The sequence below is a fragment of the Cetorhinus maximus genome, chromosome 4 (genome assembly GCF_964194155.1).
Source record: "Cetorhinus maximus chromosome 4, sCetMax3.hap1.1, whole genome shotgun sequence".
Lineage (NCBI taxonomy): Eukaryota > Metazoa > Chordata > Chondrichthyes > Lamniformes > Cetorhinidae > Cetorhinus > Cetorhinus maximus.
The window spans coordinates 177,447,478-177,474,315 of NC_135882.1; the positions used below are offsets into that span (position 1 = coordinate 177,447,478).

Sequence of the window (26,838 nt, forward strand, 5' to 3'; positions counted from 1 at the left end):
ACTCTCTCAGTACTGACCCTCCAATAGTGCAGCACTCCCTCAGTACTGACCCTCTGACAGTGCAGCACTCCCTCAGTACTGACCCTCCAACAGTGCAGCACTCCCTCATTACTGACCCTCCAACAGTGCAGCACTCCCTCAGTGTTGACCCTCCAACAGTGCAGCACTCCCTCAGTACTGACCCTCCAACAGTGCAGCACTCCCTCAGTACTGACCCTGCGACAGTGCAGCACTTCCTCAGTGTTGACACTCCCACAGTGCAGCACTCCCTCAGTACTGACCCTCCAACAGTGCAGCACTCCCTCAGTACTGACCCTCCGACAGTGCAGCACTCCCTCAGTACTGACCCTCCAACAGTGCAGCACTCCCTCAGTACTGACCCTGCGACAGTGCAGCACTCCCTCAGTACTGACCCTCCAACAGTGCAGCACTCCCTCAGTACTGACCCTCCAACAGTGCAGCACTCCCTCAGTACTGACCCTGCGACAGTGCAGCACTCCCTCAGTGTTGACACTCCCACAGTGCAGCACTCCCTCAGTACTGACCCTGCGACAGTGCAGCAATACCTCAGTACTGACCCTTGACAGTGCAGCACTCCCTCAGTACTGACCCTCCGACAGTGCAGCACTCCCTCAGTACTGACCCTCTGACAGTGCAGCACTCCCTCAGTACTGACCCTCTGACAGTGCAGCACTCCCTCAGTACTGACCCTCCAACAGTGCAGCACTCCCTCAGTACTGACCCTGCGACAGTGCAGCACTCCCTCAGTGTTGACACTCCCACAGTGCAGCACTCCCTCAGTACTGACCCTCTGACAGTGCAGCACTTCCTCAGTACTGACCCTCTGACAGTGCAGCACTCTCTCAATACTGACCCGCCGACAGTGCAGCACTCTCTCAGTACTGACCCTCTGACAGTGCAGCACTCCCTCAGTACTGACCCTGCGACAGTGCAGCACTCCCTCAGTACTGACCCTCCAACAGTGCAGCACTCCCTCAGTACTGACCCTCCAACAGTGCAGCACTCCCTCAGTACTGACCCTGCGACAGTGCAGCACTCCCTCAGTACTGACCCTCCAACAGTGCAGCACTCCCTCAGTACTGACCCTCTGACGGTGGGGCTGGTCCCCATTCCTTCAGCATCTGTGACTGGTGATGCTGTGCTCCTGAAGGGCTCAGGTGCTGAAGGCGGGCAAAGGATCAGGTGCTTTTAAAGTTTTATGGCTGCATCCCCATGATATGACCCTGATCACAGAGCACAAGCGAGCTGCCCTCGGCCAGACAGGAGTCAGACATTCTCAGAGGTTATGTGAAGATTTATGGAGTGTCCTCCCTGCATGTCATCATCCTCCTCCTGCAATCGAGCCACTGTTAGGGCCTCCATTGTGTCTCCATGACAGGAGCATTCTCACAGAGGGTATTCACGCTGCCATTAGCCAGACTGGAGTCAAACATTCACAGATACAATGTGAGGATCTGTGGGGGTCACCTCACTGCATGTCCTCATCATCCTCCACAAATCTGGCAGCTATGAGGGCCTCCCGAGTGTGCCTGCCTCGTCTGGTCAGTGTGAGAGCCTCATCCTGGTCATCCCCACCTTCGGGGACCCCCTCACTCTCATCCCCACCTTCAAGGACCCCACCTCCATCCCCACCTTCGAGGACCCCCTCACCCTCATCCCCACCTTCAAGGACCCCCTCACCCTCATCCCCATCGACATCCTCCTCATCGGAGGAGACCTCCAGCTCCTCCATCTCCTCCTCAGTCAGCTCCTCTCCCCGTTGCAGTGCCAGGTTGTAAAGGGTGCAGCAGACGGTGATGATGTGTGACACCCTCTGTGGACGATATTGCAGGGCCCCACCAGACCGGTCCAGGCACCGGAACCACATCTTCAGCATCCTGATGGTCTGCTCCACCAAGTTGCAGGTTGCAGTATGAGCTTCATTATAGCGTCGCTCTGCTGCAGTCTGAGGCCGCTGCACGGGTGTCATCAGCCACGGCCTCTGTGGGTAGCCCTTGTCCCCGAGGAGCCAAACCTGCAGCCTCTGTGGACCCTGGAAGACTGCAGGGATCTGTGACCGACTGAGAATGTAGGAGTCGTGGACACTCCCTGGAAACCGTGTTCACACCTGCAGGATGTGTTTCTGGTGGTCGCACACCAGCTGCACATTCAGTGAATGGAATCCCTTGTGGGTGATGTAGTCACCGTGTGTTGCGACGGAGATCTGAGCACCACCTGAGTGCAGTCGATCGCACCCTGAACCTGTGGGAAACTCGAGATCTGGATGAAATCAATCGCTCTTGTACCCTGGCTGTCCCGGTCCCGAGCGAAACGCACAAAGTTGTGTTGCCCTCACCAAGGTGGCACCCATGACTTCATGGATGCATTTGTGGGTGGAGGCTTGTGGGATCCGACAGAGATCACTTGTGGAGCCCTGAAAGGAGCCACTGGCGTAGAAATTGAGCACCACAGTCACTTTCACAGCCACTGGCAGTGGATGCCCTCCATGTTCCCCTGGCGCCAAACCCTGCAGTAGCTGGTAGATGTGACCAACCAGTTCCCTAGACAAGTGCAGTCTTCGGCAACACTGGTTGTTGGTCACCTGCAGGAATGAAAGGCGGCATCAATTGACCCTGGGTCTAGCTCGACACCGACCAGCGACAGCTCACTGTGGCTCTTCAGCAGCGTGTGTGAGAGCCCCAGACATCCCTTTATCCTGAGGGTGCTGCTCCTCTCTTTACACAGCCAGGCACTCCATCACTCTCTTCTCCATCATCGCTCTCTGTAACCACGAGGCATACAGCCAGTTCACCAGGCTCCATGATCCTGATGTTCTCCTCCTGCAGGATGAAAGAGAGAGACGCATGAGTTAGCATGGGTGTACTAAGAACCTGTCTTGGTTAAGTCTGAAGGCCCCTTAATGCGTCCCGGAGAGTGCTGGCCACCACTTGGATGCCCAGAGTTCAGTGCGCTGTATGGCTGCCCAAAACCCCACCCACCTCCACCCCACTCCACCTGACCGATTGGCGGTAGCTTTGCCCATTGGACTGCAGGCTGTGCTCTCAGCTCAGGCACAGGCATTCTCCTAACCCACACTGCAAGGCTGCACTGTTAGCTTGAACCATGGGGGAGACTGGTCCAAACCGGGATGATGACATTGCACAGGGGCTGTGAGCGTCTCCACCAGTGACTGATCCATGGCCCAGATTTAGCGAGGAGACTGTACAACGTGCCCAGTCATCCAACTGTTCTGCAGTCCAATAAAACGCTCATTACTTTGCCATTTGTGCCTGTGGGGTGAAAAGATCTGCAGCATTTGGTGAGGCTTTGATGTCTCTGCGTTGCTTGAATGGGCAGAGAAGCTAGAGGCTCAACCCCAATCATATCAGTGTGGCTGTGCCTGAACTGTCTCAGCTGCAGAGGAATGGTCACTTTATACAGGGTTTCTCTAATGTGTGGCTGCTTCCCTCGCCCACATCCTGCACGTGCTTGGGCCCTACCTTCAACCACAGGGCAGCCCTTGACTCCCCACAACTCACCTCAACCTTGAGATGCAGGAGGTGACCCTGGGGAGTGCTGTGGACCGTTACCGTGTACTCACCTCCCAGTTCCCCTGGAAGTGCAGCCGCCAAGAGCACGTCTTTTATATGGTGTTGTTCATCTTCAATTGTAGCTAAAACACATGGCAGCTCATCACCACCTTCTCAAGGGCAACTAGGGATGGGCAATAAATGCTGGGCCCAGCCAGCGACACCCACACCCCATGATAACCTTTCTTTAAAAAATCGCGCCACCAATAACAGCCGTGCCTTCAGCTGCCTGGGCCCCAGGCTCTGGGAATTCCCTCCCTAAACCCTCTCTCCCGCTCTCTCCTCCATTAACATGTCCCTTAAAACCTGCCTCTTTGGCCAAACTTTGGGTCACCTCCCTAATATTTCCTTCTCGGACTCAGACGGAATGTATTAAAGGTGCTATATAAATGCAGGTTGGCGTTGTTCAGCCTGGGTTTTGTTCACAGGTCCCCCTGAGTGGGGGTTTGAACCCAGGACCCTCTGACCCTGAGGCTATCCCCCCCCGCCCCCCCCACTCTGTGAGGGCTGGGTCCGGCTCTTGGCTTTTCCCAGTTGATGTGTTTTTTTCCTCGTTGTGAACGGTTTTGATCAGATGCCTGATGTTTGTTGTATTTTTCCTGTCCAGCGCCCCGGGATGCCCTCAGGTACCCGGATGGCACCTCAAGGATCTGCGATGGGTCCCCCTGGGTCTCCGTATGGGGGTAGCCCCACCGTGCGCCCGGGAATGCCGCAGCCCGTGCTGGACCAGAGCCGCAAACGCTCGGCCCCTCAGCAGGTCCAGCAGCAGCAGACGGTGCAGAGTCGCACTCGAAGGTAGGGACGGGGAGGTGGGCGGGGGAGGGGGTGGGGGGGTGGGGGAGGGGATGGGGTGGGGGGGTGGGGTGGGGGGGGGATGGGGTGGGGGGGTGGGGGTTGAGGAGGGACATTTTAGGGTTGAAGGAGGATTGGGGGGGGCGGCGAAGGTGGAAGCAGGGAAAGGGTAGCGGGAGAGGCATGAGGGTGGGGGGAGGGGAACAAATAGGGGGAGGGGGGTGAAGGGGCATTTGGGGGTGAGGAGGGCATTGCAAAAGAGGGGCATTGAGGCACGGCATGATCCGCATTTGGGATGGGGAGGGAAAGGGCACCTAGAGGCTTTGGGGTGTTACGGGGAGAAGGCGGGAGAATGGGGTTGAGAAACTTATCAGCCATGATTGAATAGCGGGGCAGACTCGATGGGCCGAATGGCCTAATTTCTGCTCCTATGTCTTATGGTCTTATGGTGTTGGGTGGGGGTGGGTGGGAGCAAGCAGTAGGAACAGATAGCGAGGGGTAAAGAGGAAAGGGGGCAGAATGGGGTTAAACAACCACCAGGATGTCAGGCTCCAATCTGGTTGCCGACACTTTAGAATTGGTGGGAAAATCCTAACTTACAGAGAAGCAACGAGAGAGACTTCGGGGTCTGAGACCAGAAATCATTAAAAACATATTGAATGGGCACAGAAAGATGATGCAAATAGCTAACAGGGTGTTGGCACTTATCCCCAGGGCTAGGATGCAGAATGGAGGAAGTGACATTTATACAGAGTCTTTGTCAGACTCTGTCTGGATTAAAAAGAGAAAATGCTGGAAAAACTCAGCAGGTCTGGCAGCATCTGCGGAGAGGAACACAGTTAACGTTTCGAGTCCGTGTGACTCTTCATCAGAACTAAGTAAAAATAGAAGAGAGGTGAAATATAAGCTGGTTTAAGGGGGGGTGGGACAAGTAGAGCTGGATAGAGGGCCAGTGATAGGTGGTGGGACAGGTAGAGCCAGTGATAGGTGGAGATAACCAAAAGATGTCACAGACAAAAGGACAAAGAGGTGCTGAAGGTGGTGATATTATCTAAGGAATGTGCTAATTCAGGGTAGAAAGCAGGACGAGCAAGGGACAGATAGCCCTAGTGGGGGTGGGGTGGGGGGAAGGAATCGAAAAAGGCTAAAAGGTAGAGATAAAACAATGGATAGAAATACGTTTAAAAATAATGGAAATAGGTGGGAAAAGAAAAATCTATATAAATTATTGGAAAAAAAGGGGGGGATCGGAAAGGGGGTGGGGATGGAGGAGAGAGTTCATGATCTAAAATTGTTGAATTCAATATTCAGTCCGGAAGGCTGTAAAGTGCCTAGTCGGAAGATGAGGTGCTGTTCCTCCAGTTTGCGTTGAGCTTCACTGGAACATTGCAGCAGGCCAAGGACGGACATGTGGGCATGAGAGCAGGGTGGTGTGTTGAAATGGCAAGCGACAGGGAGGTTTGGGTAATGCTTGCGGACAGACCGAAGGTGTTCTGCAAAGCGGGCACCCAGTCTGCGTTTGGTCTCTCCAATGTAGAGGAAACCGTATTGGGAGCAACGAATGCAGTAGACTAAATTGAGGGAAGTGCAAGTGAAATGCTGCTTCACTTGAAAGGAGTGTTTGGGCCCTTGGACAGTGAGGAGGGGGGAAGTAAAGGGGCAGGTGTTGCACCTTCTGCGGTTGCATGGGAAGGTGCCGTGGGAGGGGGTTGAGGTGTAGGGGGTGATGGAGGAGTGGACCAGGGTGTCCCGGAGCAAACGATCCCTGCGGAATGCCGCCAGGGGGGGTGAAGGGAAGATGTGTTTGGTGGTGGCATCATGCTAGAGTTGGCGGAAATGGCGGAGGATGATCCTTTGAATGCGGAGGCTGGTGGGGTGATAAGTGAGGACAAGGGGGACCCTATCATGTTTCTGGGAGGGAGAGGAAGGTGTGAGGGCGGATGCGCAGGAGATGGGCCGGACACGGTTGAGGGCCCTGTCAACCACCGTGGGTGGAAAACCTCGGTTAAGGAAGAAGGAGGACATGTCAGAGGAACTGTTTTTGAAAGTGGCATCATCAGAACAGATGCGACGGAGGTGAAGGAACTGAGAGAATGGGATGGAGTCCTTACAGGAAGCGGGGTGTGAGGAGCTGTAGTCGAGGTAGCTGTGGGAGTCGGTAGGCTTGTAATGGATATTGGTGGACAGTCTATCACCAGAAATTGAGACAGAGAGGTCAAGGAAGGGAAGAGAAGTGTCAGAGATGGACCATGTGAAAATGATGGAGGGGTGGAAATTGGAAGCAAAATTAATAAATTTTTCCAGGTCCCAACGTGAGCATGAAGCAGCACCGAAGTAATCATCGATGTACCGGAGAAAGAGTTGTGGGAGGGGGCCAGAGTAGGACTGGAACAAGGAATGTTCCACATACCCCATAAAGAGACAGGCATAGCTGGGGCCCATGCGGGTACCCATAGCCACACCTTTTATTTGGAGGAAGTGAGAGGAGTTAAAGGAGAAATTGTTCAGTGTGAGAACAAGTTCAGCCAGACAGAGGAGAGTAGTGGTGGATGGGGATTGTTCGGGCCTCTGTTCGAGGAAGAAGCTAAGGGCCCTTAGACCATCCTGGTGGGGGATGGAGGTGTAGAGGGATTGGACGTCCATGGTGAAGAGGAGGCGGTTGGGGCCAGGGAACTGGAAATTGTTGATATGATGTAGGGTGTCAGAGGAATCACGGATGTAGGTGGGAAGGGACTGGACAAGGGGAGAGAGAAGGGAGTCAAGATAACGAGAAATGAGTTCCGTGGGGCAGGAACAGGCTGACACGATCGGTCTGCCGGGACAGTCCTGTTTGTGGATTTTGGGCAGGAGGTAGAAGCGGGCCGTCCGAGGTTGGGAGACTATCAGGTTGGAAGCTGTGGGAGGAAGATCTCCAGAGGAGATGAGGTCAGTGACAGTCCTGGAAACTAAAGATCAGTTTTACACCATTGTGAAACCAGTTTTCAGTTGCCTGCTCCACCTGTCGATGGTGGGCTGCGTCTAGACTTTAACATTTCATTATCAGCCCTGCTCACTAGAATCATCCCCCACCTCGCTGGACTATCCGCCGATGTGTTTACATAAGCGACGTGCACCTGGTGAGCTGCACTTCACTCGGGATTTTGAGGTTTGTTTGCCCACCTTGCCTCGGGCAGCCCTCAGGGTCATCAGCGCCAGGCTTCGGCACCACATCACTTTTCGGGGGCTCACGGGCAGGTCTCCACCTACCAGACCAGCCGTAAGGCAGGGGTGGCTTTTCAATGGCTGCAGGGCTAGGGCTTGCTTAGAGAAGGGGGAGAAGTGGCCTCAGGCAAGGGGAGAGGCTGCAGGGTGAGGGCTGTACTGGGGAAGGGGGGTATCCCAGGGTGTGTTTGGAGACACATGTTGATCTGTGCAAGTGGCCTCAAGATGGCAATGGCTGAAACATAGAAACTAGGAGCAGGAGGAGGCCATTCGGCCCTTCGAGCCTGCTCTGCCATTCATTATGATCATGGCTGATCATCAACTCAATAGCCTGCTCCCGCTTTCTCCCCATATCCTTTGATCCCTTTCACCCCAAGAGCTATATCTAACTCCTTCTTGAAAACATACAATGTTTTGGTCTCAACTACTTTCTGTGGTAGTGAATTCCACAGGCTCACCACTCTCTGGGTGAAGAAATTTCTCCTCATCTCAGTCTTAAATGGTCTACCCTGTATCCTCAGACTGTGACCCCTGGTTCTAGACTCCCCCACCATCGGGAACATCCTTCCTGCATCTACCCTGTCTAGTCCTGTTAGAATTTTATAGGTTTCTATGAGATCCCCCCTCATTCTTCTGAACTCCAGCGAATTATAATCCTAATCGACTCAATCTCTCCTCATATGTCAGTCCCACCATCCCAGGAATCAGTCGGGTAAACCTTCGCTGCACTCCCTCTATAGCAAGAACATCCTTCCTCAGATAAGGAGACCAAAACTGCACACAATATTCCAGGTGTGGTCTCACCAAGGCCCTGTACAATTGCAGCAAGACATCCCTGCTCCTGTACTCGAATCCTCTGGCTATGAAGGCCAACATACCATTTGCCTTCTTCACCGCCTGCTGCACCTGCATGCTTACCTTCAGCGACTGGTGTACGAGGACACCCAGGTCTCGTTGCACATTCCCCTCTCCCAATTTATAGCCATTCAGATAATAATTTGCCTTCCTGTTTTTGCTACCAAAGTGGATAACCTCACATTTATCCACATTATACTGCATCTGCCATGCATTTGCCCACTCACTCAGCTTGTCCAAATCACACTGAAGCATCTCTGCATCCTCCTCACAGCTCACCCTCCCACCCAGCTTTGTGTCATCTGCAAATTTGGAGATATTACATTTAGTTCCCTCATCTAAATCATTAATATATATTGTGAATAGCTGGGGTCCCAGCACTGATCCCTGCGGTACCCCACTAGTCACTGCCCGCCATTCGGAAAAAGACCCGTTTATTCCTACTCTTTGTTTCCTGTCTGCCAACCAGTTTTCTATCCATCTCAGTACACTACCCCCAATCCCATGCACTTTAATTTTACACACTAATCTCTTATGTGGGACTTTGTCAAAAGCCTTCTGAAAGTCCAAATAAACCACATCCACTGGCTTCCCCTCATCAACTCTACATCCTCGAAAAATTCCAGTAGATTTGTCAAGCATGATTTCCCTTTCATAAATCCATGCTGACTCTGTCCGATTCTGCCACTGTTTTCCAAGTGCTCAGTTATTAAATCTTTTCTAATGGACTCTAGAATTTTCCCCACTACCGACGTCAGGCTGACTGGTCTATAATTCCCTGTTTTCTCTCTGCCTCCCTTTTTAAATAGTGGGGTTACATTAGCTACCCTCCAATCTGTAGGAACTGTTCCAGAGTCTATAGAAATGAGGAAGATGGCCACCAATGCATCCACTATTTCTGAGGCCACTTTCTTAAGTACTCTGGGATGTCAATTATCAGGCCCTGGGGATTTATCGGCCTTCAATCCCATCAATTTCCCCAACACCATTTCCCTACTAATAGTCTTCAACTCCCGACTCCTCTCACGCTCCTCTTCAACTCTCGGCTCCTCTCGCGCTCCTCTTCAACTCCCGACTCCTCTCGCGCTCCTCTTCAACTCCCGACTCCTCTCACGCTCCTCTTCAACTCCTGACTCCTCTCACGCTCCTCTTCAACTCCTGACTCCTCTCACGCTCCTCTTCAACTCCCGACTCCTCTCGCGCTCCTCTTCAACTCCCGACTCCTCTCGCGCTCCTCTTCAACTCCCGACTCCTCTCGCGCTCCTCCTCAACTCCCGACTCCTCTCACGCTCCTCCTCAACTCCCGACTCCTCTCACGCTCCTCTTCAACTCCCGACTCCTCTCGCGCTCCTCTTCAACTCCCGACTCCTCTCGCGCTCCTCTTCAACTCCCGACTCCTCTCGCGCTCCTCTTCAACTCCCGACTCCTCTCACGCTCCTCTTCAACTCCCGACTCCTCTCACGCTCCTCCTCAACTCCCGACTCCTCTCGCGCTTCTCTTCAACTCCCGACTCCTCTTCAACTCCCGGCTCCTCTCGCGCTTCTCTTCAACTCCCGACTCCTCTCGTGCTTCTCTTCAACTCCCGACTCCTCTCACGCTTCTCTTCAACCCCCGACTCCTCTCGCGCTTCTCTTCAACTCCCGACTCCTCTCGCGCTCCTCTTCAACTCCCGACTCCTCTCGCGCTCCTCTTCAACTCCCGACTCCTTTCGCGCTCCTCTTCAACTCCCGACTCCTCTCACGCTCCTCTTCAACTCCTGACTCCTCTCGCGCTCCTCTTCAACTCCCGACTCCTCTCACGCTCCTCTTCAACTCCTGACTCCTCTCGCGCTTCTCTTCAACTCCCGACTCCTCTCGCGCTTCTCTTCAACTCCCGACTCCTCTCGCGCTCCTCTTCAACTCCCGACTCCTCTCACGCTCCTCTTCAACTCCCGACTCCTCTCACGCTTCTCTTCAACTCCCGACTCCTCTCACGCTCCTCTTCAACTCCCGACTCCTCTCGCGCTCCTCTTCAACTGCCGACTCCTCTCGCGCTCCTCTTCAACTCCCGACTCCCCTCGCACTTCTCTTCAACTCCTGACTCCTCTCGCGCTCCTCTTCAACTCCTGACTCCTCTCGCGCTCCTCTTCAACTCCCGACTCCTCCTGAGGAGGCAGTCTCCAGAGCAGATGAGTCCAGATGGAGATGTAAGGGTGTGTGTGAGAGAGAGTGAGTGGTGATGTCCCTTGAGCTGGCAGTGAGTGAGATGTCAGTGAATGTGTGATGGGCTTGAGTGTGGGAGTTTAGAGCGATGAGATGGTTGCCTTACCCTGGCTGTGTGGATGAGATCATTCACCCTCTTTCTGCAGTGGATGGCCAGCCTCTTCTGTGCAGCATTGGCACTGATCACCACTGCCATCGCCTCCCAAGCCGGAGTGATGAGATTGCTGGACCTCCTGCAGCCAGAGCGGGGCTGGAGGACATCATGTGGGTCTCTGAAAGGCTTTCCAGTTGACGGGGTCACTGAACTCTTCTTGGCTTCCGGGGCCATGAGTCCATGGGCTGTGAACATTGAGAACTGTCTGTGCGGCTGCAGTGTGGATATGGCACCCGGAGTGAGGAAACAGTGAGGGAGCGGTGTGGCGGGCGATTCAGAGACTGCCCGCTAGTGAGATGGCGTGTTTCCTGGGGCTGCATAATTACTGAGGCGGGAAGGTGAAGGATACGGCGTGAAAACCCACCATTGCGGCCAGCGGGTAACACGTCTCTTCCCTCCCATAACCGCACTTAGTGCAAATCTGGGGCAAATCTGCCCTAAGTTTGGTGGCTGCAGTGGAAGGCGGAGTGATTCCCGCTCGGGTGGTGGGTGGGGTGGGGCCTGACAGCTGAACACATGTCATCTTAGGCTATTCAACTCATTACTTACGCTGTGCGGAGCAGAGCGTTCCTCGTGGCGAGGGGTGGGTAGCGAGTCACCTTCCCTGAGAGATCAAAGGTCCACCCAGAGAACCTCCCTCCCTTCCCCGCTTAGGGCCTCCCAGGTCCAGGTTCTGCCCCCACCGCCTTCCAGCCTTGGCACAGCTAGTGCTACGGGCACCCAGAATGAGTCAAGTAGTGAGTAATCTCCAGGAAAGCCCAAGCACCATCTACTCACCGCAGTCACAGGAGAAGCCCAGCTCACCAGGTGGGCATCACATCCATACGGTCGTAAATGTGAACATTCTCATTTCTCGCTGCCTGGGAGCTTTATTTGGAGGAGAAATTTGATTTGGGTAATTTAATGAGAATGCCTGGCAAACTAATGCATGGAAAAGTTTGTCTGGAAGCTCAACCCGCCTTTCAAATCCCAAAAACATAATTGCTAAAATTCATCCCGGCATTGAGAAACGGATTTTTGGCCTCCGCCTGCCAAGCTCCCGGCTGCGGGAGAGACCGGAAGGTTCTACCCATCGCTGCGGCATGAACAAGGTTGGGAGCTAAATATTCCAGGATGCTTAACTGTTAGATGTGCTTAGCAAGTTGGAAAAGGAGGATTGTTAACCCGGGCAATACACGAGGGGATGAAGACAGTGGAGAGGAAAATCCTTGGCTGAGAAAAAGAGCTAAAGGAAACAGCAAGGGGCAGAAAACAAGGGCAGGAGTTGTTTATGGGACCCCTAATAGTGGTTGCAGTGTAGGGCAGAGTGTGAATCAGGAAGTTAGAGAGCTATGTAAGAACGGTTATACAGTCATCATGCGAGACTTGAAACTTCAGCTTGAATATAAAAGTAGGGAGGTTATTCTTCAGTTGTACAGGGCACTGGTGAGACCACATCTGGAGTACTGTGTACAGTACTGGCCTCCTTATTTAAGGAAGGATGTAAATGCGTTAGAAGCAGTTCAGAGAAGGTTTACTAGACTAATCCCAGGAATGGGCGGGTTGTCTTATGAGGAAAGGCTGGACAGGTTAGGCTTGTATCCACTGGAGTTTAGAAGAGTAAGAGGTGACTTGATTGAAACCTATAAGATCCTGAGAGGATTGGGCAGCGTGGGTGTGGAGAGGATGTTTCATCATTATTTTATTCACTCATGGGATGCGGGCTTCGCTGGCTGGGCCAGCATTTATTGCCCATCCCTAGTTGCCCTTGAGAAGGTGGTGGTGAGCTGCCTTCTTGAACCGCTGCAGTCCATGTGGTGTAGGTACACCCACAGTGCTGTTAGGGAAGGAGTTCCAGGATTTTGACCCAGCGACAGTGAAGGAACGGCGATATATTTCCAAGTCAGGATGGTGAGTGACTTGGAGGGGAACTTCCAGTTGGTAGTGTTCCCATCTATCTTCTGCCCTTGACCTTCTAGATGGTGGTGGTCGTGGCTTTGGATGGTGCTGTCTAGGGAGCCTTGGTGAATTCCTGCAGTGCATCTTGTAGATGGTACACACTGCTGCTACTGTGCGTCAGTGTTGAAGGGAGTGAATGTTTGTGGATGTGGTGCCAATCAAGCGGGGCTGCTTTGTCCTGGATGGTGTTGAGCTTCTTGGGTGTTGTGGGAGCTGTACTCATTCAGGCAAGTGGGGAGTATTCCATCACACTCCTGACTTGTGCCTTGTAGTTGGTGGGCAGGCTTTGGGGAGTCAGGAGGTGAGTTACTCACCACAGGATACCCAGCCTCTGACCTGCTCTTGTAGCCACAGTATTTATATGGCTAGTCCAGTTCAGTTTCTGGTCAATGGTGACCCCCAGGATGTTGATAGTGGGGGATTCAGTGATGGTAATGCCATTGAATGACATGGGGCGATGGTTGGATTCTCTCTTGTTCGAAATGGTCATTGCCTGGCACTGTGTGGTGTGAATGTTACTTGCCATTTGTCAGCCCAAGCCTGGATATTGTCCAGGTCTTGCTGCATTTGGACATGGACTGCTTCAGTATCTGAGGAATCGTGAATAGTGCTGAACATTGTGTAATCATCAACGAACATCCCCACTTCTGACCTTATGATGGAAGGAAAGTCATTGATGAAGCAGCTGAAGATGGTTGGGCCGAGGACACTACCCTGAGGAACTCCTCCAGTGATGTCCTGGAGCTGAGATGACTGACCTCCAACAACCACAACCATCTTCCTTTGTGCTCGGTATGACTCCAACCAGCGGAGAGTTTTCCCCGATTCCCATTGACTCCAGTTTTACTAGGGCTCCTTGATGCCACACTCAGTCAAATGCTGCCTTGATGTCAAGGGCAGTCACTCTCACCTCACCTCAGGAGTTCAGCTCTTTTGTCCATGTTTGAACCAAGGCTGTAATGAGGTCAGGAGCTGAGTGGCCCTGGTGGAACCTAAACTAAGCATCAATGAGCAGGTTATTGCTAAGCAAGTGCTGCTTGATAGCACTGTTGATGACCCCTTCCATTACTTTACTGATGATTGAGAGTAGACTGATGTAACTGGCCGGGTTGGATTTGTCCTGCTTTTTGTGTACATGACATACCTGGGCAATTTTCCACATAGCCAGGTTGTTGCCAGTGTTGTAGCTGTACTGGAACAGCTTGGCTAGGGGCACGGCAAGTTCTGGAGCACAAGGCTTCAGTATTATTGCCAGAACATTGACAGGACCCATAGCCTTTGCAGTATCCAGTGCCTTCAGCTGTTTCTTGATATCACGTGGAGTGAATTGAATTGGCTGAATACTGGCATCTGTGATGCCGGGGACCTCTAGAGGAGGCCAAGATGAATCATCCACTCGGCACTTCTGGCTGAAGATTTTTTTAAATTCTTTCATGGGATATGGGCATCACTGGCTAGGCCAGCATTTATTGCCCATTCCTAATTGCCCTTGTTCACAGGGCATTTAAGAGTCAACCACATTGCTGTGGGTCTGGAGCTACATGTAGGCCAGACCAACTAAGTACAGCAGATTTCCTTCCCTAAAGGACATTAGTGAACCAGATGGGTTAATGCACTGATGTGCTGGGCTCCTCCATCATTGAGGATGGGGATATTTGTGGAGACTCCTCCTCCAGTGAGTTGTTTAATTGTCCACCACCATTCACAACTGGATGTGGCAGGACTGCAGAGCTTAGACCTGATCTGTTGGTTGTGGAATCGCTTAGCTCCGTCTATCACTTGCTGCTTATGCTGTTTGGCACACTTGTGTTATAGCTTCACCAGGTTGACACCTCATTTTTAGGTATACCTGGTGCTGCTCCTGGTATGCCCTCCTGCACTCTTCATTGAACCGGGGTTGATCCCCTGGCTTGATGGTAATGGTAGAGTGGGGGATATGCCAGACCATGAGGTTACAGATTGTGTTCGAGTACAATTCTGCTGCTGCTGATGGCCCACAGCGTCTCATGAATGCCCAGTATTGAGTTGCTAGATCTGTTTGAAATCTATCCCATTTAGCATGGTGGTTGTGCCACACAACACGATGGAGGGTATCCTCAATGTGAAGGCGGGACTTTGTCTCCATGACGATTGTGTGGTAGTCACTCCTACCGATACCGTCATGAACAGATGCATCTGCGACAGGCAGGTTGGTGAGGATGAGGTCAGGTATGTTTTTCCCACTTGTTGGTTCCCTCACCACCTGCCGCAGACCCAGTCTAGCAGCTATGTCCTTTAGGACTCAGCCAGCTTGGTCAGTAGTGGTGCTACCGAGCCACTCTTGCTGATAGACATTGAAGTCCCCCACCCAGAGTACATTCTGCACCCTTGCCACCCTCAGTGCTTCTTCCAAGTGGTGTTCAACATGGAGGAACACTGATTCATCAGCTGAGGGAGGGCGGTATGTGGTAATCAGCAGGAGGTTTCCTTGCCCATGTTTGAGCTGATGCCATGAGACTTCATATGGTCCAGAGTCAATGTTGAGGACTCCCAGGGCAACTCCCTCCTGACTCTATACCACTGTGCTACCACCTCTGCTGGGTTTGTCCTGCTGGTGGGACAGGACATACCCAGGGATGGGGATGGTGGTGTCTGGGACATTATCTGTAAGGTATGATTCAGGCTGTTGCTTGACTAGTCTGTGAGACGCTCTCCCAATTTTGGCACTAGCCCCCAGGTGTTAGTAAGGAGGACTTTGCAGGGTCGACAGGGCTGAGTTTGCCGTTGTCATTTCCGGTGCCTGGGTCGATGCCGGGTGCTCCGTCCGGTTTCATTCCTTTTTTGTGACTTTGTAGCCGTTTGTTACTGAGCGGCTTGCTAGGCCATTTCAGAGTCAACCACATTGCTGTGGGTCTGGAGTCACATGTAGGCCAGACCAGGTAAGGACAGCAGATTTCCTTCCCTAAAGGACATTAGTGAACCAGATGGGTTTTTACAACACAGAGATAAAAACAAAAAACTGCGGATGCTGGAAATCCAAAACAAAAATAGAAACACCTGGAAAAACTCAGCAGGTCTGGCAGCATCAGCTGAGTTCAGTTCTGTTGAGGGGTCATGAGGACTCGAAACGTCAACTTTGCTCTTCTCCGCCGATGCTGCCAGACCTGCTGAGTTTTTCCAGGTATTTCTATTTTTGTTTTGGATTTTTCCAACAATTGATGATGGTTTCATGATCATCATTAGACTTTTAATTCCAGGAGCGGACTTATACTGCCCTGTAAAATTTTCAGAGAGTTTAAAATCCCTGTCTTCTCTCTCTGACACATACCGAACACTCCCTCGCTCAACATCTGTCTCTTTCTGTGTCTGTGTCCCTGGATCATTATTGCTAGGCAACAGTGAAGTTTTCTACCTTGTTTTTTGCCCCAGAGTCACAGAACCTTTAACCCATCTCTCTAACTTCAGGGATTGTAAAACCTCATTTGCCAACATTTCTCGGTCCCACCGAAAGGCAGTAGACTCTTGGCCGGCCATCCAAGTTCTCCATTCCGCCCACAACAGGTCCTGTCGAGGGTAGGACCGGAAATCCCTACAATTAAAAATGTACATATACCCAAAAGACTTGAAATCTTTAAACCACAAGTCTATCCAGACTCCCAGGCACCAACGTTCATAAACAATACCTAAATGAAACTGAAATCATTTTTACCTCCCTTAGTACACAACTATGTACATTCAGCTTAAAATTATACATTGTTCATAACAGAAGGATGTACGTCTACATCACAGAGAGTCAACATGCAGATTCAGCAAGCAATGAGGAAGACAAATGGAATGTTAGCATTGATTATAAAGGGATTGTTGTATCAGAGTACAGATTATACAGGGTGTTCATGAGGCTGCACCTGGAGCATTGTGGGAAGCTTTAGTCTCCTTATCTTAAAGGAAGTGCAACAAATATTCACTGGACTGGTTCTCCAGACAAGTGATTATCCTATGAGGAGCGATTGAGTAGACCAGGTCAACATTCACCAGAGCTCATGGGGAGACAGTGGCATCGTGTAATGTCACTGGACTGATAATCCAGAGGCCCAGGCGAATGCTCTGGGTGTGAATCCCACCCGCTGGTAGAATTTGAATTCATTTAATAAATCAGGAGCATAAAAGCGAGTCTCAGTAATGGTGACCAGGAAACTATCACGGATTGTTGTAAAAACCCATCTGGTTCACTGATGTCCTTTAGGGAAGGGAAGATGGGAAAGAAGATTGTTTTATTTTTCCTGAAGGAAAAATGAAAGAATTGAGAAGAATGAGAGGTGATGTCATTGAAACGTAACATTTTGAAAGGGCTTGACAGGGAGACCCCGGCTGGGAAATGTAGAACATCGGGTCACAGCCTCAGGGTCAGGAGTCGGCATTCAGGACTGAGATGAGGAGATATTTCTTACTCAGGTGTTTGTGAATCTTTGGAATAATCATCCCCAGGGTGCTCCATCATTTAGTGTATTCCAGACAGGGATACAGGGAATTAAGGGACATGGGGATAAGTGCAGGAAGATGGAATTGAGTTAGAACAGCCTTGAAGGGCCGAATGGCCTGTTCCTGCTACTGTTTCTTATTTTTTATTTTACGTTTCTGATGATATGTTGCAGTGCCAAAAGACGGAAGATGGCGGACAAGATTCTACCGCAGAGGGTGAGTGAGCCGCTGGAGGAGATGGAGGGGGCTCGGGCAGGGTTCGGGGTAGGGGGCGGGTGAGAGTGGCTCACGGAAATCAGTCCTGTCAATACCGGCTCTAAAGTCCAGAGGAAGGGGCTGGGTTTGGGGGGAGGTTGGGTTTGGGGGGAGGTTGGGTTTGGGGGGAGGTTGGGTTTGGGGGGAGGTTGGGTTTGGGGGAGGTTGGGTTTGGGGGAGGTTGGGTTTGGGGGAGGTTGGGTTTGGGGGGAGGTTGGGTTTGGGGGGAGGTTGGGTTTGGGGGAGGTTGGGTTTGGGGGAGGTTGGGTTTGGGGGAGGTTGGGTTTGGGGGGAGGTTGGGTTTGGGGGGAGGTTGGGTTTGGGGGAGGTTGGGTTTGGGGGGAGGTTGGGTTGGGGGGAGGTTGGGTTGGGGGGAGGTTGGGTTTGGGGGAGGTTGGGTGTGGGGGAAGTTGGGTTTGGGGGGAGGTTGGGTTTGGCGGGGAGGTTGGGTTTGGGGGGAGGTTGGGTTTGGGGGAGGTTGGGTTTGGGGAGGTTGGGTTTGGGGGGAGGTTGGGTTTGGGGGAGGTTGGGTTTTGCGGGGGGGTTGGGTTTGGGGGGGTTGGGTTTGGGGGAGGTTGGGTTTGGGGGAGGTTGGGTTTGGGGAGGTTGGGTTTGGGGGGAGGTTGGGTTTGGGGGAGGTTGGGTTTGGGGGGAGGTTGGGTTTGGGGGGAGGTTGGGTTTGGGGGGAGGTTGGGTTTGTGGGGAGGTTGGGTTTGGGGGAGGTTGGGTTTGGGGTGAGGTTGGGTTTGGGGGGAGGTTGGGTTTTGGGGGTTGGGTTTGGGGGGGTTGGGTTTGGGGGGAGGTTGGGTTTTGGGGGAGGTTGGGTTTGGGGTAGGTTGGGTTTGGGGGACATTGAGTTTGGGGGGGTTGGGTTGTGGGGAGGTTGGGTTTGGGGGAGGTTGGGTTCAGGGTGGTTGGGTTTGGGGGGAGGTTGGGTTTGGGGGAGGTTGGGTTTGGCGGGGGGGGTTGGGTTTGGGGGGGGTTGGGGTTGGGGGAGGTTGGGTTTGTGGGGAGGTTGGGTTTGGGGGAGGTTGGGTTTGGGGGACAATGAGTTTGGGGGGGTTGGGTTTGTGGGGGTGGTGGGGTTTGGGGGAGGTTGGGTTGGGGGGGGGGGTTGGGTTTGGGGGGGTTGGGGTTGGGGGAGGTTGGGTTTGGGGAGGTTGGGTTTGGGGGAGTGGGGGTTGGGTTGGGGTGGTTGGGTTGGGGGGGAGGTTGGGTTTGGGGGGGTTGGGTTCGGGGTGGTTGGGTTTGTTGCTTCAAAGGTTTGGAGCTGAGGAGACTGGAAGTTTTGAGGATTATGAGGGGTGCGGACAGGACGTGTTGAGGCATCCGTTCCTGGAAAACGTGAAAGAAACGAGTCAATAAAGGGAGGGTGAAGCATTGGAGATTTCGGCCAATGGGAGGCCGAGATTGTGTGAGAGGAACACTGAGGCAGGATGTGTGAATGAGAGAGAAGAAACTGAGCGATATGGGGAGAGGGTGAGAATGAGGGATATGGGGAGAAGGGGAGGGGGTGGGAGTGAGGGACATGGGGAGAGGGTGGGAGTGAGGGACATGGGGAGAGGGTGGGAGTGAGGGACATGGGGAGGGAGTGGGAGTGAGGGACATGGGGAGGGGGTGGGAGTGAGGGACATGGGGAGAAGGGGTGGGGGTGAGGGACATGGGGAGAGGGTGGGAGTGAGGGACATGGGGAGGGGGTGGGAGTGAGGGACATGGGGAGGGGGTGGGAGTGAGGGACATGGGGAGGGGGTGGGAGTGAAGGACATGGGGAGGGGGTGGGAGTGAGGGACATGGGGATAAGGGGAGAGGGTGGGAGTGAGGGACATGGGGAGAAGGGGTGGGAGTGAGGGACATGGGGAGAAGGGAAGGGGGTGGGAGTGAGGGACATGGGGAGAAGGGGAGGGGGTGGGAGTGAGGGACATGGGGAGAAGCTGAGTGGGTGGGATTGAGGGACATGGGGAGAGGGTGTGGTTGAGGGATATGGGGAGAGTGTGGGAATGAGGGACATGGGGAGAAGGGGAGGAGGTGGGAGTGAGGGACATGGGGAGAAGGGGAGGGGGTGGGAGTGAGGGATATGGGAGAAGGTGAGTGAGTGGGAGTGAGGGACATGGGGAGAAGGTGAGTGAGTGGGATTGAGGGATATGGGGAGAAGGTGAGTGGTTGGGATTGAGGGACATGGGGAGAAGGTGAGTGAGTGGGATTGAGGGACATGGGGAGAAGGTGAGTGAGTGGGATTGAGGGACATGGGGAGAAGGTGAGTGAGTGGAATTGAGGGACATGGGGAGGGAGAAGGTGAGTGAGTGGAATTGAGGGACATGGGGAGAAGGTGGAACTTGCTACCTGAGGAAGTGGTTGAAGTGAATAGTTATAGATATGTTTAAAGGGGAAGTAAGACAGGTTTATGAGGGAGAAGGGGAGGGGGTGGGAGTGAAGGACGTGGGGAGAAGGGGAGGGGGTGGGAGTGAGGGACATGGGGAGAAGGGGAGGGGGTGGGAGTGAGGGACGTGGGGAGAAGGGGAGGGGGTGGGAGTGAGGGACGTGGGGAGAAGGGGAGGGGGTGGGAGTGAGGGACGTGGGGAGAAGGGGAGGGGGTGGGAGTGAGGGACGTGGGGAGAAGGGGAGGGGGTGGGAGTGAGGGACGTGGGGAGAAGGGGAGGGGGTGGGAGTGAGGGACGTGGGGAGAAGGGGAGGGGGTGGGAGTGAGGGACGTGGGGAGAAGGGGAGGGGGTGGGAGTGAAGGACGTGGGGAGAAGGGGAGGGGGTGGGAGTGAGGGACATGGGGAGAAGGGGAGGGGGTGGGAGTGAGGGATGTGGGGAGAAGGGGAGGGGGTGGGAGTGAGGGATGTGGGGAGAAGGGGAGGGGGTGGGAGTGAGGGATGTGGGGAGAAGGGGAGGGGGTGGGAGTGAGGGACGTGGGGAGAAGGGGAGGGGGTGGGAGTGAGGGACGTGGGGAGAAGGGGAGGGGGTGGGAGTGAGGGACGTGGGGAGAAGGGGAGGGGGTGGGAGTGAAGGACGTGGGGAGAAGGGGAGGGGGTGGGAGTGAGGGACATGGGGAGAAGGGGAGGGGGTGGGAGTGAGGGATGTGGGGAGAAGGGGAGGGGGTGGGAGTGAGGGATGTGGGGAGAAGGGGAGGGTGACAATGGTAGATTTAGATGAGGGAAGATAGGAGGAGGCTCAAATGGAGCATAAACACCAGCATGGACTGGTTGGGCTGAATGGCCTGTATCTGTGCTGTTTGTCCTAAGTAATGTTATCCGATGTTATGGGGAAGAGGTGGGATTGAGGGATTTTGCTGGTTTGGCGTTTCCTATCGCAATGTTACTCTGTGTAATTCGGATGAATCTTGAGTCCAGGATCACCCAGACTGAGAAGTTCTCCAGTTCCCACTTTCTTTGTCCACTTCTGAAAGTCTGCAATTGGTCAGGACTGCGGTGGACCCAGCTGTGATGGCTTCTATAGTGCAACAACCAGCCAGCACTCAGTGCCTGGGTCTACAGAGGGAGTGAAGTAACTGCAGTGATTGGTTCCCTGTGCAGTCACACCGCTGTTCCCACTGCCTCTATTCTGGGATGTGGATCACACTTTCATCGTCCTTTGAGATAAATTAAGAGTCAAGCATGAGGGTTGAGACTGTAGTCACATGTGGGCCCACTGCAGGGATCCATTACTGCATCCCATTCATACAACATTAAGAGGAGGCCATTCAGCCCCTCAAGGCTGTTCCATCATTTATTAGACCATGGCTGATCTGTATCTTAACTCCATCTACCCACCTTGATTTCGTGACTTTTAATGCCCTAGCCCTATAAAATCCATCAGTCTCGGTCTTCCCATTGCCAATTCACCCCAGTGCCAGCTTTTAGAGGGACCCAGTTCCAGATCCCATGTCACTGGAGATCTGAGCCTGCTCCGGGAGTTTAGTTCCCAGTCCCACAGACACTGCGGCTTCCAGAATCTGTGTGGGGGATAAAGGAAGGGAGGGGCTCGGGGGGGAGACGGGAATAAATCCATTCAGGGTATGAGCTTGTCCTTGTTTCCTAGATCCGGGAGCTAGTTCCTGAATCCCAGGCCTACATGGACCTCCTGGCCTTTGAGAGGAAGCTGGACCAGACGATCATGAGGAAGAGGGTGGACATTCAGGAGGCTTTGAAACGACCCATCAAGGTACAGCCCGGCTGTGGGTGGAGGGCAGGGTGGTGAGGGTCCAGTGGGAGGGGGTGAGGGTCTGGTGGGGGGGGGAGGTGAGGGTCCCAGGGGGAGACTGAGTTCTTGGGGTTGGGCAATGAGGGTACGGCTTGGGGTGGGTGGCAGCAGAGTGGGGAAGGTGGGGGCAGGAGAGGGACATGTGGGTGGGTAAGTGGGTGTGGGGGAACACACGAAATAGGAGCAGAAGTGGGCCATTTGGCCCCTCAATCATTCACCGCCATTCAATAAGATCATGGCTGATCTGCTTTTGTTTCAAGTTCCACATTCCTATCTAACCCCGATAACCTTTGATTCCCTTGCCTAACAAGAATCTATCTCCCTCTGTCTTAAAAATATTCAGTGACCCCCCCACCTCCACTGCCTTCTGAGGCAGAGAGTTCCAAAGTCAAACAACCCTCTGAGAGAAAATTTCTCCTCATCTCTGTCCTAAAAGGGTGACCCCTAATTTTAAAACAGGGACCCCTAGTTCTGGACTCACCCACAAGAGGAAACATCCTTTCCACGTCCACCTTGTCAAGGCCGTTCAGGATCTTGTAAACTTCAATCAAATCACCCCTCACTCTTCCAAACTCCAGTGGAAACAAGCCCAGTCTGTCCACCCTTTCCTCATAAGACAACCCACTCATTCCAGGTATCAATCTAGTAAACCTCCTCTGAACCGCCTCCAATGCATTTACATCCTTCCTTAAATAAGGAGACTAAAACTGCACACAGTATTCGAGATGTGGTCTCACCAATGCCCTGTATAACTGAAGCATAACATCCTTACTTTTATGTTCACATTCTGCCAATCAGACAAAGACCCATTTATGCATACTCTCGGCTTTCTGTCTGCCAGCTAATCTTTCATTCATGTTAATATGTTACCCACTACACCATGGCTTTTATTTTCTGCAAAAACCTTTGATGCATCATGTTATCAGTGGCCTTCTGAAAATCCAAGTACAGCACGTCTACAGGTTCCCCTTTATCCACAACACATGTTACTCCTTCAAAGAACCCCAATAAATTGGTTAAACATGATTTCCCTTTCACAAAACCATGCTGACTCTTCCCGATTACCTTGAGTTTTTCTAAGTGCCCAGCTATATCCTCCTTAATGATTGATTCTAACGCCTTCCCCACGACAGACGCCAAGCTAACTGGCCTATAGTTTCCTGGTTTCTGCCTCCCTCTCTTGAATAGAGGGATTATATTTACTACTTTCCAATCTGATGGAACCTTTCCAGAATCTAGCGAACTTTGGAAAATTATCACCAGCGCATCCACTCCCTCTTTTAAAACCCTAGGATGAAATCCATCGAGACCCAGAGACTTGTCGGCCCCCAGCTCCGTCAATTTGTTCAGTACCGCTCCGCTAGTGATTGTAATTTCACCAAGTTCCCCTCTCCCTTCCGCCTACCGATTTACAGCTGTTCCTGGGATATTTTTGTACCCTCTACAGTGAAGAGAGAAGCAAAATATTTGTTCATTTCATCCCCCATTTCCTTATTATCGATGAGGTCACTCTCTGGAGGACCAACACTTACCTGAACGACCCTTCTCCTGTTTGAAAACCTGGAGAAAGTCTGGTCATCGGGATGTGTGGATGGGGAGAGAGGGCTGGTGGGTGAGTGGGGGAAGGACGTGGGGTGGAGACAGTGGGGAGGGTGGGAGGGTGAGTGGGGGGTGGAGACAGCGGGCATGTGGTAGGGGTAAAGGGGTGGGGGGAGTGGGGGGGATGTCAGGGTGGAGAGGGGAGTGGGGAGGCGAGGGGGTAGAGCGAGTGGGGGTGGGGGAGGGTCAAAGGGGTGACAAGGTCTGGGGGTGGTGGGGGAGGGTGAGGGGTGGACAGCATGGGGAAGGGGCCAAGGGGGTGCAGAGAGTGGGGATTGAGGGAGTGAGCGAGGGGGTCTCGGATCAGGGATTTGTGTTTATGATGTGAACAGCTTCCTCTCTGGTTTCACAGCAAAAGCGGAAACTGCGACTCTACATCTCGAACACGTTTAATCCCGCTCGACACGACGCTGAGGATTCCGACGGCAGCATTGCATCCTGGGAGCTCCGGGTCGAAGGAAAACTCCTCGAGGATGTGAGTGTCTGAACTCCCCCCCTCCCCCCACTGTCTCCTTGTAGTGTAGCTTCCACTCCGACAGTGCAGCGCTCCCTCAGTACTGACCCTCCGACAGTGCAGCACTCCATCAGTACTGACCCTCCGACAGTGCAGCACCCCCTCAGTACTGACCCTCCGACAGTGCGGCGCTCCCTCAGTACTGACTCTCCGACAGTGCAGCACTCCCTCAGTGCTGACCCTCCGACAGTACAGCACTCCCTCAGTGCTGACTCTCCGACAGTGCAGCACTCCCTCAGGACTGACCCTCCGACAGTGCAGCACTCCCTCAGTACTGACCCTCTGACCGTGCAGCACTCCCTCAGGACTGACCCTCCGACAGTGCAGTGCTCCCTCAGGACTGACCCTCTGACAGTGCAGCTCTCCCTCAGGACTGACTCTCTGACAGTGCTGCACTCCCTCAGTACTGACCCTCTGACAGTGCAGCACTCCCTCAGTACTGACCCTCCGACAGTGCAGCACTCCCTCAGTACTGACCCTCCGACAGTGCAGCACTCCCTTAGTACTGACCCTCCATGAGGCGCTGTGGTCCATCAGCAGCAGCAGAATTGCACTCGAACACAATCTGTAACCTCATGGCCCGACATATCCCCCACTCAACCATTACCATCAAGCCAGGGGATCAACCCTGATTCATTGAAGAGTGCAGGAGGGCATGCCAGGAGCAACACCAGGCTTACCTAAAAATGAGGTGTCAACCTGGTGAAGCTATAACACAGGATTACTTGCATGCCAAACAGCATAAGCAGCAAGTGGTAGACAGGGCTAAGCGATTCCACAACCAACGGATCAGATCTAAGCTCTGCAGTCCTGCCACATCCAGTTGTGAATGGTGGTGAACAATTAAACAACTCACTGGAGGAGGAGGCTCCACAAATATCTCCATCCTCAATGGGGGAGCCCAGCACATCAGTGCAAAAGATAAGGCTGAAGCATTTGCAACAATCTTCAGCCAGAAGTGCCAAGTGGATGATCCATCTCGACCTCCTCTGGAGGTCCCCAGCATCACAGATGCCAGTCTTCAGCCAATTCGATTCACTCCACGTGAGATCAAGAAACGGCTGAAGGCACTGGATACTGCAAAGGCTATGGGTCCTGACAATATTCCAGCAATAATACTAAAGACTTAGGCTCCAGAACTTGCCGTGCCCCTAGCCAAGCTGTTCCAGTACAGCTACAACACTGGCATCTACCCGGCTATGTGGAAAATTGCCCAGGTATGTCCTGTACACAAAAAGCAGGACAAATCCAACCCAGCCAATTACCAGCCCATCAGTCTACTCTTCATCATCAGTAAAGTAATGGAAGGGGTCATTAACAGTGCTATCAAGTGACACTTTCTTAGCAATAACCTATTACTGATGCCCAGTTTGGTTTCCGCTAGGGTCACTCAGCTCCTGACCTCATTACAACCTTGGTTCCAACATGGACAAAAGAGCTGAACTCCCCAGGTGAGATGAGAGTGACTGCCCTTGACATCAAGGCAGCATTTGACCGAGTGTGGCATCAAGGAGCCCTAGCAAAACTGGAGTCAATGGGAATCAGGGGGAAAACTCTCCGCTGGTTGGAGTCATACCTAGCACAAAGGAAGATGGTTGTGATTGTTGGAGGTCAGTCATCTCAGCTCCAGGACATCACTGCAGGAGTTCCTCAGGGTAGTGTCCTCGGCCCAACCATCTTCAGCTGCTTCATCAATGACCTTCCTTCCATCATAAGGTCAGAAGTGGGGATGTTCGCTGATGATTGCACAATGTTCAGCACCATTCACAACTCCTCAGATACTGAAGCAGTCCATGTCCAAATGCAGCAAGACCTGGACAATATCCAGGCTTGGGCTGACAAGTGGCAAGTAACATTCACACCACACATGTGCCAGGCAATGACCATCTCCAATAAGAAAGAAACTAACCATTGCCCCTTGATGTTCAATGGCATTACCAGCGCTAAATCCCACACTATCAACTTTCTGGGGGTTACCATTGACAGAAACAGAATTGGACTAGCCATATAAATACTGTGGCTACAAGAGCAGGTCAGAGGCTGGGAATCCTGCAGCAAGTAACTCACCTCCTGACTCCCCAAAGCCTGTCCACAATCTACAAGGCACAAGTCAGGAGTGTGATGGAATACTCCCCATTTGCCTGGATGAGTGCAGCTCCCACAACACTCAAGAAGCTTGACACCATCCAGGACAAAGCAGCCCCGCTTGATTGACACCACATCCACAAATATTCACTCCCTCCACCACTGATGCACAGTAGCAGCAGTGTGTACCATCTACAAGATGCACGGCAGGAATTCACCAAGGCTCCTTCGACAGCACCTTCCAAACCCACGACCACTACCATCTAGAACGACAAGGGCAGCAGACACATGGGAACACCACCACCTGGAAGTTCCCCTCCAAGTCACTCACCATCCTGACTTGGAAATATATCACCGTTCCTTCACTGTCGCTGGGTCAAAACCCTGGAACTCCCTCCCTAACAACACTGTGAGTGTACCTACACCACATGGACTGCAGCGGTTCAAGAAGGCAGCTCACCATCACCTTCTCCAGGGCAATTAGGGATGGGCAATAAATGCTGGCCCAGCCAGTGACACTCACATCCCATGAAAGATTATAAAAACAGTTCTGCCCTTCTAATAGTGCAGCGCTCTCTCGGTGTCAACCCTCCGACAGTGCAGCACTCCCTCAGCACTGACCCTCTGACAGTGCAGCACTCCCTCAGTACTGACCCTCCCACAGTGCAGCACTCCCTCAGTACTGACCCTCCGACAGTGCAGCACTCCCTCAGTACTGACCCTCTGACAGTGCAGCACTCCCTCAGTACTGACCCTCTGACAGTGCTGCACTCCCTCAGTACTGACCCTCCGACAGTGCTGCACTCCCTCAGCACTGACCCTCTGTCATTGCTGAACTACCTCTAGTTCCATTCTCCCGCCTTCTCCCTGTTATCCTGAACATTCTTCCCTTTCAGGTAACAGTCGACTTCCCTTTTGAATGCCTCAAGTGAACCTGTTTCCACCACACCCCCAGGCAGCGCATTCCAGACCCTAACCACTTGTTGCATTACA

General features: G+C 53.0%; 2 protein-coding genes across 2 annotated transcripts in view; one reads left to right on the forward strand and one right to left on the reverse strand.

The window, feature by feature from the left end:
• smarcd3a (SWI/SNF related BAF chromatin remodeling complex subunit D3a) overlaps positions 1–26,838 on the forward strand; it is a 66,677-nt gene that overhangs the window by 2,857 nt on the left and 36,982 nt on the right. The window contains exons 2-5 of the mRNA XM_078541195.1: positions 4,198–4,385; positions 17,363–17,405; positions 21,486–21,608; positions 23,599–23,721. Of these exons, the coding sequence (XP_078397321.1) occupies positions 4,198–4,385; positions 17,363–17,405; positions 21,486–21,608; positions 23,599–23,721 (477 nt within the window). The remainder of the gene's footprint in view (positions 1–4,197; positions 4,386–17,362; positions 17,406–21,485; positions 21,609–23,598; positions 23,722–26,838) is intronic.
• LOC144680060 (chondroitin sulfate glucuronyltransferase-like) overlaps positions 12,795–26,838 on the reverse strand; it is a 111,851-nt gene continuing 97,807 nt past the window's right edge. Inside the window, exon 5 of the transcript XR_013576478.1 lies at positions 12,795–12,835. The gene's annotated coding sequence lies outside the window, so the exon portion shown is untranslated. The remainder of the gene's footprint in view (positions 12,836–26,838) is intronic.